We start from the raw sequence: 14,141 nt of genomic DNA on the forward strand, positions 1-14,141 counted from the left end.
AACGACCAAATAAATGCATGCCATTGATGCAGCCGCATTTAGTAGCACGTTCAATGAGTAGCTGGGGACGTTTTACGTATTTACCTTCCACTGTGAGAAGGTTCTGTTCGGAGTGACAGCATGTCTGGTAAAAGAGAATAGCTTAGGCTTCAAGGTAGTCTGCTTTTATGTAATTCAATAATTTTAATGCCACCATATAGGCCTCCCAACAAATCTTCAAGGGCTTATGTTTAGAAATTAATCTAAGTACTCAAACACACAAATTGTCGATATTTGTTAAACATTTTCGAAATAAAATTTACAGGTTTAACGCGCCGAAGCTACACTTGGGCTATGAGGAACACCATGGTGGAGGGCTCCGGATTAATTTTGACCACATGGGGATTTTACCAAAATCTCGATGATTTAATCATACAGTTCACTGCAGGGTTGCTGACATAATGTAAGCGGATTTGTTGTTTCTTTACAATAAAGCTTTGTTTTATGCTGTTCACGTAGTGCAAATTTGCTGAATTTTAAAGAGATCTGAGCTTGCCGTTTATGGAGAGAGGTCAAGAATGAAGTTGCGTCGAAACCAGTTTATGAATGTATATACAGGCGTTGTTGCAACGTTGTCATCCCACCGCTGACGACCCGTTGCTGCGTACGGGAAGGCCGACCCGAGCCGAGCTCCGTCGCCTCCGACATACGTGTGGTAGCGTGGTTTGAAGCGAGCGGCCAGCCAGTGCTGCTGCCGTGAAGAAGTCCAGAAGCCGTAGGCAAAACGTAACTTGTTTACGTCATAGCGAGAGATGAGCCGAAGCCAAAGAACAATGCCCCGACGGGCGAGGTTACAGTACAGAACTCTAGCAGAGTGACAGCATTGATTCACTGCTCAAACAGGAATGAACTACAGCGCTTGGAGTGGTCTTATTTATGCCCGATGCGCTAGTGGTCGAAACAGGCGTTCCCTCTAGATTGTGCACCCGACACTAACGGCACAGACATACACAACGCTCTTTCCACAGTTCGTGAGCAGCCGGTAGTAGCGTCGCACGCTGAATCTGAGAGAGGGGAGAGAGGAGGTCTCCGCAGCGGACGCGGGGCTTCTGCGTCCTTGGGCAAGTTGGAGCGTGCCTCGTCTGCCAACGTCGGTTATAATCGCGCCGATAGATAGGCGCCAGAGATCCAGGCACGTCGGAGCTCGCTGCAAGCGTGTGTCACCGACAAAAGGGGCCTGCTTGAAAGGCGCACGTTGTGGAGGCTTCGCCGCACAGCCAAGTATTGAAACGAAGCCCGGCGGCGGGCTCATTCGTAACAACGTGTATTACAACGCAAGATGAACAAAATAAATTTTTACGTGGGCTATCCACCACGCTGTACGGTGGGATCAGGGGTTAAATTTGTAGCATCCACGGAAACTAAACTGGTTGTGAGGAAAACAAAACAAAGCGAACAAAACAAACAAAACAAGCACAAAAACCAAACCGAAACAAAAAATTACGCCCACCTCCCCTCGCGGGAACCCTGGTGGGATGCGACGCTGAAGGGGGTTCCATTGTGCGTTTACATTGGGTCGATTACTCGAATTGCGTGAGCAATCGTCGGGTAATGCGAGAGAGAGAGAGAGAGAGAGAGAGAGAGAGAGAGAGAGAGAGAGAGAGAGAGAGAGAGAGAGAGAGAGAGAGAGAGAGAGCAAGCGTAGCGTGGACGACCGCCGACTGAGAGACCGGCCGGAGCGCGGCACTACGCTTATATGCGCAGCGCCCCCGAAGGAGAGGAGACCGCGGAGAGAGCGGGCGCTGCACATGCGCACAGTGCGCTTGCGCCGCGCGCAGCGCCGCCCACCGGCGGAGTGAGAGAGCACGCCGCACTGCTCGCGCCACAGATGTTGGGGGAGAGGGCGCGCTATCACGGCGAGAGGAGAGAGGGTGATCGGAGGAGAGACGCAGCTGTGCGGACAAGGACAACGACGACGCAGGAAGGACAGTGCCGCCGGCAAGAGATGCTCCTCTCAGCGTCGCATCTAAAAAGCCCGTTTTCCGTCGCGCCTCATAACGCAGGTGTAGCTTTGGAATTCGCTAAGCTATAGGGACCGGGCAGCTGTACGGGTGGCGCCACCACTCGGCGCTCCCCTCGTCAGTGGAATGACCCGGTGCATTGGACTACGCAGCCCCCTGTTGGTTTTGCCGGGTTTGGTTCGGTAGCTTCGGTGCTTTTAATATTTTGGTGGTGTTGTGATTGGATGTGCGCGGTGAAACGAAGCCTAGACAGATTTCTTGGGTTCTTAGATGCAGGAACGGCTATGTAGGCTTGTCGGACTCTTCTAAAGTTGGGTATGGGCTGCAATGACATGAGCGCTTTTTGCAGCGATCTACGCTTGGCTCCACCCGCTCTAAGTACGAATAAAGCTACTATTATTAGTATTCATTTCTTCTTAAATCCACTAACGCCTACGTAAACTTATTTGACGCTTCTAAGTTGGGGAATGGGCTACATCGACATGAGCGCTTTTTGCAGCGCTCTGCGCCTGGCTTCGCGCGAATCGATTAGGAATAACGCTATTAATATTAGCATTCACTCCTACCACTTTAAATTATCTGCACTGGTTTCAATAACTACGGTTTGCAAGCCATCCTTAATGGTGGGATACATCGATACGTGTGCTTTGAAGTGAAAGACACTTAAATACGAGTTCGATTACCGTATGGCCGTGGAAGTGTCGCGTCAGTTTACACTTTCTTCCTGTAACCGTGAGCACTGTGCCTTTGGTTTTCATGAGTGACAGCATGGGAGTCTGAGAGTCGAAGCGGTCCATGTTTATAGTGGTCATTTTATCAAGAGCCAAAGTTTTTCAACCACCCAAGAGTCCATCCTACCAAGCCCCCCTCCCCCCCCCCCCCCCCCCCCGGCCACCTGCCCTTCTCAGTTTACCACCTGCGTGGAATAAAGGGTGGCGCCAATGGTTAAAAAATGTGACAGTGTTAACTTCCGCCTGTGTTTTTTAATGCTTAAGTATTCTTGACCGAGTACCTAAAAAAATTGTGTAATTCCTTGTGCAGAAACCAAAAACGCGCCACTATAGCTGCTTCAAAAAGGGGTGCAACAGCCCGATTCCTCCAGCACAGACGCATTTTCGACACGCTGGAAGCAGTTAGAATGTGGAGAGGGGTGCATGCAAGTGCAAAATTAAGCAGCAAAATCATCCAGTCCTCCATTTAACGACGACTTTGGTTGAACGGCAAGATTTCTTCGTAAGAAATCGAATGGGAAATGGCCAATGTCAGAGACGCTGCGATGAAAAGACCAAACTGCGTGCTGGTCAAATTCAAAGCTCAACTAGTCAAAGTTTAAATCCAGAAGGCAATCAAGGAAACCCACACAAGAAAGCTTTGCGATAAACCATCATCGTCGTTAGACGGAAAAGGGTGTGATTTTTCAAGCGTAGGTGGCAGCTTGTAAACCGACCGAAGCATTCAGTTGTGAAACTGAGAACAGGTTTTTGGCATCCTCCTGTCTCTCGTCCTTCAGCCACGCAGGAATTGGTTTTTTGTTGTCTGGCGATAACATTGACGAGGACTCGGAGCAAAACAGCTTGGGAAGGCTCAAAATCTATTTAAAAAGTATCGGTAAACCTGAAATACATTGCGCTCACCTCATTATCTCTGTCATAGTGAAATAAATTACACTGCCTTCTGGTCAGCTTATTTATCTGTCCTCCTGCGGGCTGCTCATTACAAGCGCAACAGAATTTGTTGGCGCGCTTTTCTACTTGTTCCTCGACTTTTTCGTTGGGTTGGCGATGCTTATATTAGTTAAATCGCTCCTTATGCATGCGTCTCACTTAGTGCCCCAGTATTAGTGCCGCAAGGAATGGTGAGTTTGCAGAGCTTATAGCTTACTACCGTTCCGAGATTCCCGCTTATTCTGCTTTTAAAAATACCACCGGAGCACGATATATGCTTTGGGCATAAGACCAAGCGGGCCACCAAGTTAAATTCCAAATACGCAAAACTGAGTCTTATTTGCTTGATCATTCGTGATCTTTTTTCGGGACATAGAGTTGAACGGAAAAAAATGAGCACTTTTATGGTGAACATTGAAGTCTGCCTCAATGGTTTAAAATAGTTCATCGTAGGTTCTCCTTTCGGTTTGGTTGGCTCTGAGTCGCGATAAAAAAGGCCGAGAGTAAACTATGAACAAAGTTGATATGACCTTAACGTGGGCAAGACCTTTTCAACCAACTTCAGGTAAATAACAAATGAACATGTGTCAGTGGAGAGTGCAGCCTTCACTGCTTAATGTAGGCACGTGTCTTACGATAGCGCTACGTTCTTATGCTTTATTAAATGTGACTGCATCTCATTCACTCGCCTTGTCCCTCCATACGGCGTCGTTGTCCGTCCACACCCCTCCCTCATTCTCCTCGCCGCGTGAGCTGCGCTCTCCGCCGCTCACCCCCTCTCCTCTCTGATAGCGAACACTCTCTCGCGAGGGGCATTGGATTGGATTCGATTGGATTGGCTTGGCTTGGATTTGGATTGGATTGGATTAAAGTGGATTGTGTTGCATTGTGTTGCGTCATAGCCACGCCACGTTGCGTCACAGCCGCGGCAGGGGGTTCACGGCACGTTTCACGCGATGGGAGAATCAACCTAACGGAAACAACAACGGAACCCCCTATGCGTCGCATCTACACAGGGGTTCCCGCGAGGGGAGGTGGGAGTAATTTTTCAGAGTTGACGCAGATAGAGCCCTTAATACCTGTATATTTTCAGCCTATCGATTAACCAGTTCGTTATTTTTTCCCTTTCAATGGTTGGCAGTGTTGCAATAAAGGTGTATTCTTAGTAAAATGGTTCTGTTCTCAAATTCTTCGTCATTCTGACACCATCTCTGGCACGAACAATTTACACACACCTTGTAAAATTTCTTAACTATAGTTGTTGACAGTGACCCACCGCTCAGCTTCGAAGGAGAGAAACCTATGTACCCTAAAGGAAATTTGGTTCAATTCGCCGAGTCCCACTAGCAGGGTATGGGATCGGGATGTCGGTATTCATATCCGGATTTTAATGCCGAAGTAACATGGGCTTTGAGGCCCCTTGTAGTAAACGGCCACAAAATAAATTATTGTCTCAGCGTTTCCCAATCGTCGCCATACCGCATGCCAGCAACAATTGCAATGGTGCGCTGTCTTCATCATTGTTGGACGCATGCGGTATTAAAGCTAACCATTCGTAAAAGAACAACCATGTCGCCAGCCAGGGCGGGCGCCGTCGTCGCCGCTTCCCTTTCCGGTATCGCTTCTGCACCCCGAATAATCGTAACACGCCACTGACTGGTCTGTTGCCTATACCCGCAGCTTGACAAAATGGAACGAACGCCCACCACACACCTGAACATACAGGCTTTTTAAAAAACTTCGGGGTATGACCTGAATTATTTTTTGAGCCCTTCAGGACGAAAGCTTGTTTCAGGATGTAGTGTTGTTTCCCCTCAATTTGCCCATACTGCCTGTTCTATAGCTTGACTTCATTTCATTGTTCTTCCCATGTGCATGACTAGCGCGGCAAACCACTGAATGCTAGACCATCATCTTAAAAGAAAAAAAACAAACTTTGCTGTGTACATGTTCACACTGCATGCCATCGCACCTTCCCTATGAGTTAAAATGTCCTTGAAGCTCCTAATTAAGACTGGAAAACGATTTTTTCCCGTCTGTGAGGTAAGAGACCTCAGTCTTTATACAGAATTTTTTATTGAAATTTATTCTGCTTCAAACCACATCTTGAATTTCTTAAAAACTCTTGAGTGCACCAGCTACGGCTGGTGCATCGGGCGATGACGGCAGCAAAATCAACCAGATGGTTCCTGGACTAAGGACTACGCCCACCCGCGCGCAATGCTGCTAAATAAAAGTATATTCACCCTCCTAGAACTTAACAATCCCTCTTTGTTGTCAGCGTCATTTTTAATACTGCTTGTTCGAAACCGTGCTCGCAGGCCTCATTGTACACCGATCTACTGTAGCAATTTATTTTCTACCCGTTCTCCAACTTACCTTTGTGTCAGCCCTGTGGGTTCCCCATTCGTACGAAGCCGCCACGGTTAGTCATAGCATGACGTGCTTCTTTGGTACCTTACTTATCCAGCCCGACTTGACAGAGGTGCACTATCTTCAACGGCTAAGAAATAGTGATGTTAGACAAGTGCTCGCTTTGGAACAGGTACCACGGATAGTTTTTGGTATGTTTATCAACTTGCCTGCCTTCAGGAAGGGTTAACTACTGATGAAAATTGCTCATTCCTATGTGCTGACATCAAGGTTTCCCTCCGAAGCAGACGCAGCGTCTCCCAGACAGAAATAAACCACGAACTGGGAAATAAAAAAAGTGACTAAAATATAATTCCGCTTGTCAGTGTATGCCGGCTGCATATAACCAAAGTAAGGGCGTTCACACAAATAACAACTCTTTATGATCTAATGTAGTAGGGCCAGTAGACAAGGTTGAAGAGAAGAAAGAGGGCTGGGAATGCGACGCGACTGAGCTGGTCGATTTGCTTGGCCTTCACTTTGCTGATGCTGCGCGGAGCCTGTACCAAGGTGCGCACCTCCGTGTGTCCCTTTTTGTCGAGAACGAGCTGCGCCTGGAACAGAAGGAGCACGAGCAGCAAGCTTGACAGAGCGCCCCCGCGACTGCTTGTAGCCCTTAAAATTCCGCGGGCCCACCGACCATTTGTTATTCTTTCCGTATGAGCTTTGCACGCGAAATAAAACCGGGATTGGTTCAAGCCCTTTTATTCCAGTCGTCGCCTCAGCAAAGCTCTCCGAAAAGAAGCTAAACAAATGGGGGAGTTTCGTGGCATGGCTAGCGCGCAATGTTTTCGCTCTTTCCTTTTGCATCTTCCAACGGCTAGAACGCGAGTCAGATTGAATCGCTTCCTATCATGTTTTGCTGCTGTTCCCCAGTGCTTGGTGTTTTTTTGCGCCTTCATTCTAGAAGGTAAGGCTGGCATCGCTGTGCTCGCGAAGGCAAGTCACCACCACTCTTTTTGCGCAGTTTGTTATCGGAAGAATGCACGCATGCGTGGGTCGTTATTCCCCCAATGCAAGCAGTTATATGCTAGTTTCAGCTTTTGTTGCAGGGAAAAACAATTAGCGAAGGGGGTGCGAGCGCAAGATACACGCTTTTGAAGCAAATATGCTCTGTTTTCGCATTTGTCTTCTGAGAAAAGGCAATTTAGAGAGAAGGAAAAATGTCGCCATAGCCTCACCCCCGGGTGGGCTGATTGCACTTCGTAGTAGTGGGACGCAGTTGGAAGAATGTTGCCGCCTGTTTATCATTGTATGGGCACATGCGCCTAGGTTGTTTTACCTGGCTTTTCTGCGCAACTTTTATTCACGAATTGGTGGCTGCTGCTGTACCTGGCGCTGCAATTCAGATTCGCGGGCACGAACGTTTGGGTCAACACAACGCCGCTTTTGTGAGAGACGATTCATCTTGTGCACGTACAGCCAAGTGAGCCTTGTGCTCTTGGAAATCAAATTTTGTGGATTTACACACCGAGGCTACACTGCGCTATGGTGTGTGCTTCTAGAGGTGTAAGAGGTTCTGTACACAACTAGAGACGCGAAGTTCAAAAGAGGAAAGGGGGTGGACAGGAAGGCAAAATAAATAATCTCATTCTCACTAAAGTTATCAAATTAGTTAAGGTTATGCGTCAAAAATACTGCATGCAGCTTGAATAGACGTAAAACCATCTAAGCTACTATTCTCTAGCAATCAGCTTTTCTAAGCTTTTGTTCACATAGTCGATGCTGGCCTAATGTTTTATACCGAAACATCATCATCATCATCTCCAGCATATCTACGCCCACTGCAGGGCAAAGGCTTCTCCCATTATTCTCCAATTACCCCGGTCCTGTGCCAACTGTGACGAATTTATCCCTGCAAACTTCTTGATCTCATCTGCTCTTCTAACTTTCTGCCGCCCCCTGCAACGCTTGTCTTCTTTAGGGATCACCTCTGTTACCCTTAATGACCAACGGTTATCGTGCCTTCGCAATTCATGCCCTGCCCACGTCCATTTCTTCTTCTTAACCTGAACGTAGTGTTTAACAAAAGAAGACAGTTGAAGAAAACAAATACGAGAATCACTTACGGAAATCTCATGTTTCGTGCCGTCACTGGATACATCGGTCACAGGCACCTGGAAATGCATTAAGGCTGGTGAATAACTTTGAGTAAATCAAACTAAAATGTAAAATGGTTAGTCATTGCGGCCCATTGACCCTGCAGCTTTGCGGCTTGCTGCCTCTCTGAGTCCATTTGATTCAAGCTAATTCACGTATGAGTTGAAAACGCAGTTGATTGTAACTCATGCCTTCTGGTATCTTTAGGAGTCCTTCGACACGTCGCCACCACCGGAAGTCACTCAATGCAACACATCACTTTGTCCTAAAATTGAACACGAGTGTTTCTGGAACCGTCGATTTACATCCAGAACATTGTAGATCAAAGAAGATCATTCTGGGCTAGTGACGTTAGGGCGAGACCGTCTGCTTATCTGAATGTGATAGCCCGTGCGGCATAAAAATAAAGAATGGAAGACGCGCTTCGCTTGGAACGCAGATAACACAGCCGGGCATGGCCGGGCAGCAAAAACAAACAATAATAAACTTAGTATGCGTGGTTCACGGCAATATTAGTATATCTGCAGCAGGCACTGGTGTTCCTATTTCCTGACTGTGACTACGAAGCTTTCATAACACAATTATGAAGCCACTAACGTAATGAAGCGTAAATGGGGTCAACGCCATAAAAATTTCCGTTTTTGTAGCTTTGTAATAAGCACATTACCACAGAAATTAGGAAGCTGTAAATGCAGACAAATATATTTTATTTATTGTTCAGTGCCATGCGAGTCAGAATGGCACAGAATATTCATGCAGGCAGTGATGACGCCTTCAGCTAGTATAGCGAGCCAGCAATAAGAGTGTTTCAAAATGAGAGTAAGTCAATACCAAGGTGACAGAAAGTTCGGTCAACCTTTCTTGCCCCAATTGCAACGCTTTATATAATTAAAACATAGTTGCAAAGTAGCACCCAATCAAACACATGAACCCTAGTGGCCGAGCAAACAAGAGAATGAAAGGGCGAGCGAGAGAGCCAACGAGCCACTGAGCAGGCCAGGACCGGCGGACATCAGAAGGAACACACTGCGCGGACAGCATGGGAGTCGGTGCACTTTATGCTATTAGCAGTGCTCTTTGTGACAGCGTCAGCGAAAGACAGCATGTGCAGTCCTGCAAACCTGATATCTTGTCATCTCGCCAATTTTCCGCTCATTGTAGCATTCAGCTACCGATAACATTCGATGATAATGTCATACTGTGGCCCAGGACGAGAACACTGAATGACATTGGGCACGCACGGCGTCCGGTAATTGAATTATTTGGGGGAGCCGATTTCCATCCAAATCAGTAACTTCGACAGAAGTGACGGAAGTGTAACAGCAGACCGATGAGCACCATGTCTAAAAACTTTCAGTAAATGCCTATCTATGTTCCGTTTTCGTGAAAGTAAGGCAGATAAGTACTATTTAAAAAATTCATCGACCCCCCCACTCTTTGAAGGACGACCACCGAAGCTGTTATGTGTTCTTTTCTTTCTTTCCTTGTTACGTAACTTTAAAAAATGTTAACCTCAATAACCGTCGTAAAAAATGGCCTAATCATTCCCCCATGCCTCCTTAGGCGTTGAAGACTGCCGACGTATTTTTCTGTATATATATACATATATATATATACAGAAAGAAATGCCGGCAGTCTACAACGCCAAAGAAGGCATAGGGGAATGGTTAGACTATTTTTTACCGTTACTGACGTTACATTATTATTGTTTTTTTATTAAATACGTGAGAAAGAAAGAAAGAAAAACACGCGCCAGAGTGGGGACCGAACCCACGCCTTTCGATTAGATCTCGAATGCCTTACCAATTCGGCTATCTGGGCGACTGTGTTCTCCTTTACTTTCAGGGGTATTTATATTTACTGCAACTGTATCTGACGCTTGAGGGTGGTAGCCAGCGCCACTCAGACTACACGGGGAGAAGGGGAACTTCTTTTGAACCCCCGGGGCGTGACGTGAACGTCTACAGCCGGTCATAAGCGGTTAACTGGCTGGAAACCCTCTTATGCTACCTTGGCATCAAGGCTGCCAGAACCGAGGCCCTCGCTAAGCTTTCGCACGATAAGTGGGTTTGGAAATGAGGGGCTCGTTAGGAAATACAGAAAGAAATGCCGGCAGTCTACAACGCCAAATAAGGCATCGGGGAATGGTTAGACTATTTTTTACCGTTACTGACGTTACATTATTATTGTTTTTTTTATAACATACGTGAGAAAGAAAGAAAGAAAAACACGCGCCCAGAGTGGGGCCCGAACCCACGCCTTTCGATTAGATCTCGAATGCCTTACCAATTCGGCTATCTGGGCGACTGTGTTCTCCTTTACTTTCAGGGGTATTTATATTTACTGCAACTGTATCTGACGCTTGAGGGTGGTAGCCAGCGCCACTCAAACTACACGGGGAGAAGGGGACCTTCTTTTGAACCCCCGGGGCGTGACGTGAACGTCTACAGCCTGTCATAAGCGGTTAACTGGCTCATTTCCAACCCCTCATTTCCAAACCCTATTATCGTGCGAAAGCTTAGCGAGGGCCTCGGTTCTGGCAGCCTTGATGCCAAGGTAGCATAAGAGGGTTTCCAGCCAGTTAACCGCTTATGACAGGCTGTAGACGTTAACGTCACGCCCCGGGGGTTCAAAAGAAGGTCCCCTTCTCCCCGTGTAGTCTGAGTGGCGCTGGCTACCACCCTCAAGCGTCAGATACAGTTGCAGTAAATATAAATACCCCTGAAAGTAAAGGAGAACACTGTCGCCCAGATAGCCGAATTGGTAAGGCATTCGAGATCTAATCGAAAGGCGTGGGTTCGGTCCCCACTCTGGGCGCGTGTTTTTCTTTCTTTCTTTCTCACGTATTAATTAAAAAAACAATAATAATGAAACATCAGTAACGGTAAAAAATCGTCTAACCATTCCCCTATGCCTTCTTTGGCGTTGTAGACAGCCGGCATTTTTTTCTGTATTTCCTAACGAGCCCCTCATTTCCAAACCACATATATATATATATATATATATATATATATATATATATATATATATATATATATATATATATATATATATATACGTGCGTGTACATGTGTGTGTGTGTGCGCGCGCTAACGCCATCGTGCGCTCCCACCGCTAATGCACTAATGCATTAGTGCGCTAATGTCCTAACGGCGTGCGATTTAATGCTCTTGTGCGTTTCCTTAAAGACTCTGAGCCAGACTGCAACTTGTGACTGCCTCTCTCGCTATTTTTTGTGTAAATGTGTGCGCGTGTTCGTGTGATGAGTTTTCTTTTTTTCCGTTCTTGTTATTATTACTTTTCGTTTCGGCCTTTAACCCTGAATACATGTTCACCGACCATCTGAATTACCAAGCCCAGCATTATGCAGGGTTTACCTCTTCACTCTCATTAATGAATTGGCTTTCTCTGTCTCTCTTTCTCTGTGTTGTGACTCTGCAGACGAACGCTAATTGGGCGATACTGTGTACTTTTATTACGGGCCTTACCCGCACATGATTGATATAGGGGCTGGCCCACTAGCGGAGAGGAAAGAGCTCCGCGCCGAGATTAATGGGTCATCAATCACTCAACTTGATTCTTGTGACGAGCGCACTAGGCTGACCAATGGGCTATTCATCATAGGTTTTGACACTTATTTTAATAAAACTACAATGCTAGACTCTCTTTACACTAGTTATGGGTACGAAAATTTTTCTTTGTCGAAGCGACGGGGTGCACGCATGGACAGAGGAAATTTCCCGCGTAGCCATACACAGTTTTGCTGTAAACATATAGCCCTCATCAACAAAAAATGCTCGTCTCGCCTATCCCGAAGCATATGCGCCCAACCGACTACTACCAAGAAAGACGACAATTCCGGTTTCGTCCGATGAATTCAAATATCGCCACCTTGACACTCGATACGCGGACGTCGCCCCGTAGCCTCATCGATCGGCTCATGCACCGGCCCTGACCATCTCTAAAAACAGCGTGAAACGGTCCCCAACACACCTCCCAAGAAACATATATCGCCCTCTCAACCACCACAGCCTCCACAGACTTCGTGAACATTCCTACAGAATTGCAGCTGCCGCTACATTCAGCCAGGTCTCATATCACACCTCATATCACACCTAGGTTTTCTTGACTGCCAACCCTTATTTCTATCTTATTTAGACTGAAGGAAAACCAGAAACTCTCCTGCATAAAACTGGAAAAACTGATTGAAACTCCGTTCACTGCGCCCTGGGATGGAATGGGGCGGCTCAAACCGCTGAGAGCGACCTCACGCTCCGTCAGTTCTACACAGGAGAAAGCAAGCTCGGAACAGCCCCGCTCCTACCCTCCTCTCCCTGACCCCTACACTGTTATCCTTTATTATTACCGCTAATCTAGAAAACAGCACTCCGCCACCCGAAACTCAGCCTTTTAGATGCACGCGTAAAGAGAAGGCTTCAAACCAATAGGTGTTACAATAACCGGTCATCCCCACCATATCTCCTCCAAAATACCCTAGAACTGCCCTCACCCCAACGTGACGGGATCTACATACCAAATTGTATGTCAATGCTTCCAACACCCCCACCCCATTCTCTTCCGAAAACGTCCCCAGAGCAGTGTGAGAGTGAGCTGACCAGCTCGCTGCCTGAGAAGCAGGGATACCTGGTCAATCGGTTCCGAGCAGAGGTCGGCGAACTCACTCATGAATCCACTCACTCAGACTCATTTGGACTCAAACTCACGCGTGAGTTTGAGTTTGAGTGAGCGCGAGGCTAGTGTGGCATGGTGAGTTTGAGTTTGAGTGAGCGCGAGGCTAGTGTGGCATGGTGAGTTTGAGCTTGAGTGAGTTTGAGCCGAGTGATCCCGACTGAGTTTAAGTCCGATTGAGTTTGAGTACGCCTGAGACCTAGTGAATTCTGAGTCCATTTTGAGTTCTGAGTGCATTTTGAGTACATTTTGAGTTTGAGTCCATTTTGAGTTCTGAGTGCATTTTGAGTTTGAGTCCATTTTGAGTTCTGAGTACACTTTGAGTTTGAGTCCATTTTGAGTTCTGAGTACATTTTGAGTTTGAGTCCATTTTGAGTTTGAGTCCATTTTGAGTTCTGAGTACAATTTGAGTTTGAGTCCATTTTGAGTTCTGAGTACAATTTGAGTTTGAGTCCATTTTGAGTTTGAGTACATTTTGAGTTTGATTACATATTGAGTTTTGAGTTCATTTTGAGTTCTGAGTACATAGGAGTTTTGAGTCCATTTTGAGTTTGGGTACATATGAGTAGCCTAGCAGGCAGCTATGGTTGGTTGTTAAGTTTCATGCGTCACTGTGGGCTCGGAATTCAGGTTACCTGCGGGTACGGCACCAATCGCGATCTGCATGATCGGTTGGGAGGGAGGGGGTGTCTGATTTTTTTTAGTTTCCTGTTGAATTTTCATGGCCATAAGCACTTGCTGTATACTTAATTTTCGCGGCTGGGCGCGTGAGTGATAATTGACTGGTGAGGTCATAAAAAAGGGTTGTCTTAACTTTTCCTCCTGACGGATCCACTTAGAGCGTGGGAAAGGGTGGTGGGAAAGCACACGGCGGCGCTGGCGTGCTGGTTGTTCGCCTGCTACTGTTAACGGGTTGATATACTAGGGGTCACAAAGGAAGAGGTGAGAGCCAGGGGGAAATGGGGGCGGGGGCTGTCCTTTCTGCTGTTTCAAACGAATTAGCTGAATTGACTGGGCAGCGCCCCTTAAGACAGAATAATGACCACGTTAGATAGGGTGAAAAGTGAAACTGATGAGGCTAAGGCGTGTAAGGTATCAAATGAAAGGTCCGGATTAACGGAATCAAGCGGGGTAAATAAAAAAATCCTTCCTGATTGTAGTCATCAGGCAGTCATAATGAGTCATAGATTGGGTTAAAATTCAAAATGATGCTTGGAGGGCATGTGGGGAATCATTCGGGACGAAAATGAGTTATGGATATATCATGACGTAGTTA

The 14,141-nt window shown here is 46.7% G+C and overlaps 1 protein-coding gene and 1 long non-coding RNA gene across 2 annotated transcripts in view; one reads left to right on the forward strand and one right to left on the reverse strand.

The window, feature by feature from the left end:
- Positions 1 to 14,141, forward strand: part of LOC144178485 (uncharacterized) — a 61,153-nt gene that overhangs the window by 15,385 nt on the left and 31,627 nt on the right. The window lies entirely within an intron of this gene.
- The window catches only part of LOC144178484 (glutamate-gated chloride channel-like), a 109,181-nt gene continuing 101,476 nt past the window's right edge, over positions 6,437 to 14,141 (reverse strand). Inside the window, exons 8-9 of the mRNA XM_077706385.1 lie at positions 8,146 to 8,193; positions 6,437 to 6,630 (exon numbers count right to left, since the gene is read on the reverse strand). Coding sequence (XP_077562511.1) covers positions 6,457 to 6,630; positions 8,146 to 8,193 — 222 coding nt within the window. The 3' untranslated portion in view covers positions 6,437 to 6,456. The remainder of the gene's footprint in view (positions 6,631 to 8,145; positions 8,194 to 14,141) is intronic.

This window comes from Haemaphysalis longicornis, unplaced genomic scaffold (genome assembly GCF_048455015.1).
Source record: "Haemaphysalis longicornis isolate Haplotype H1 unplaced genomic scaffold, Haemaphysalis longicornis Haplotype H1 scaffold_4, whole genome shotgun sequence".
Taxonomy (NCBI): domain Eukaryota; kingdom Metazoa; phylum Arthropoda; class Arachnida; order Ixodida; family Ixodidae; genus Haemaphysalis; species Haemaphysalis longicornis.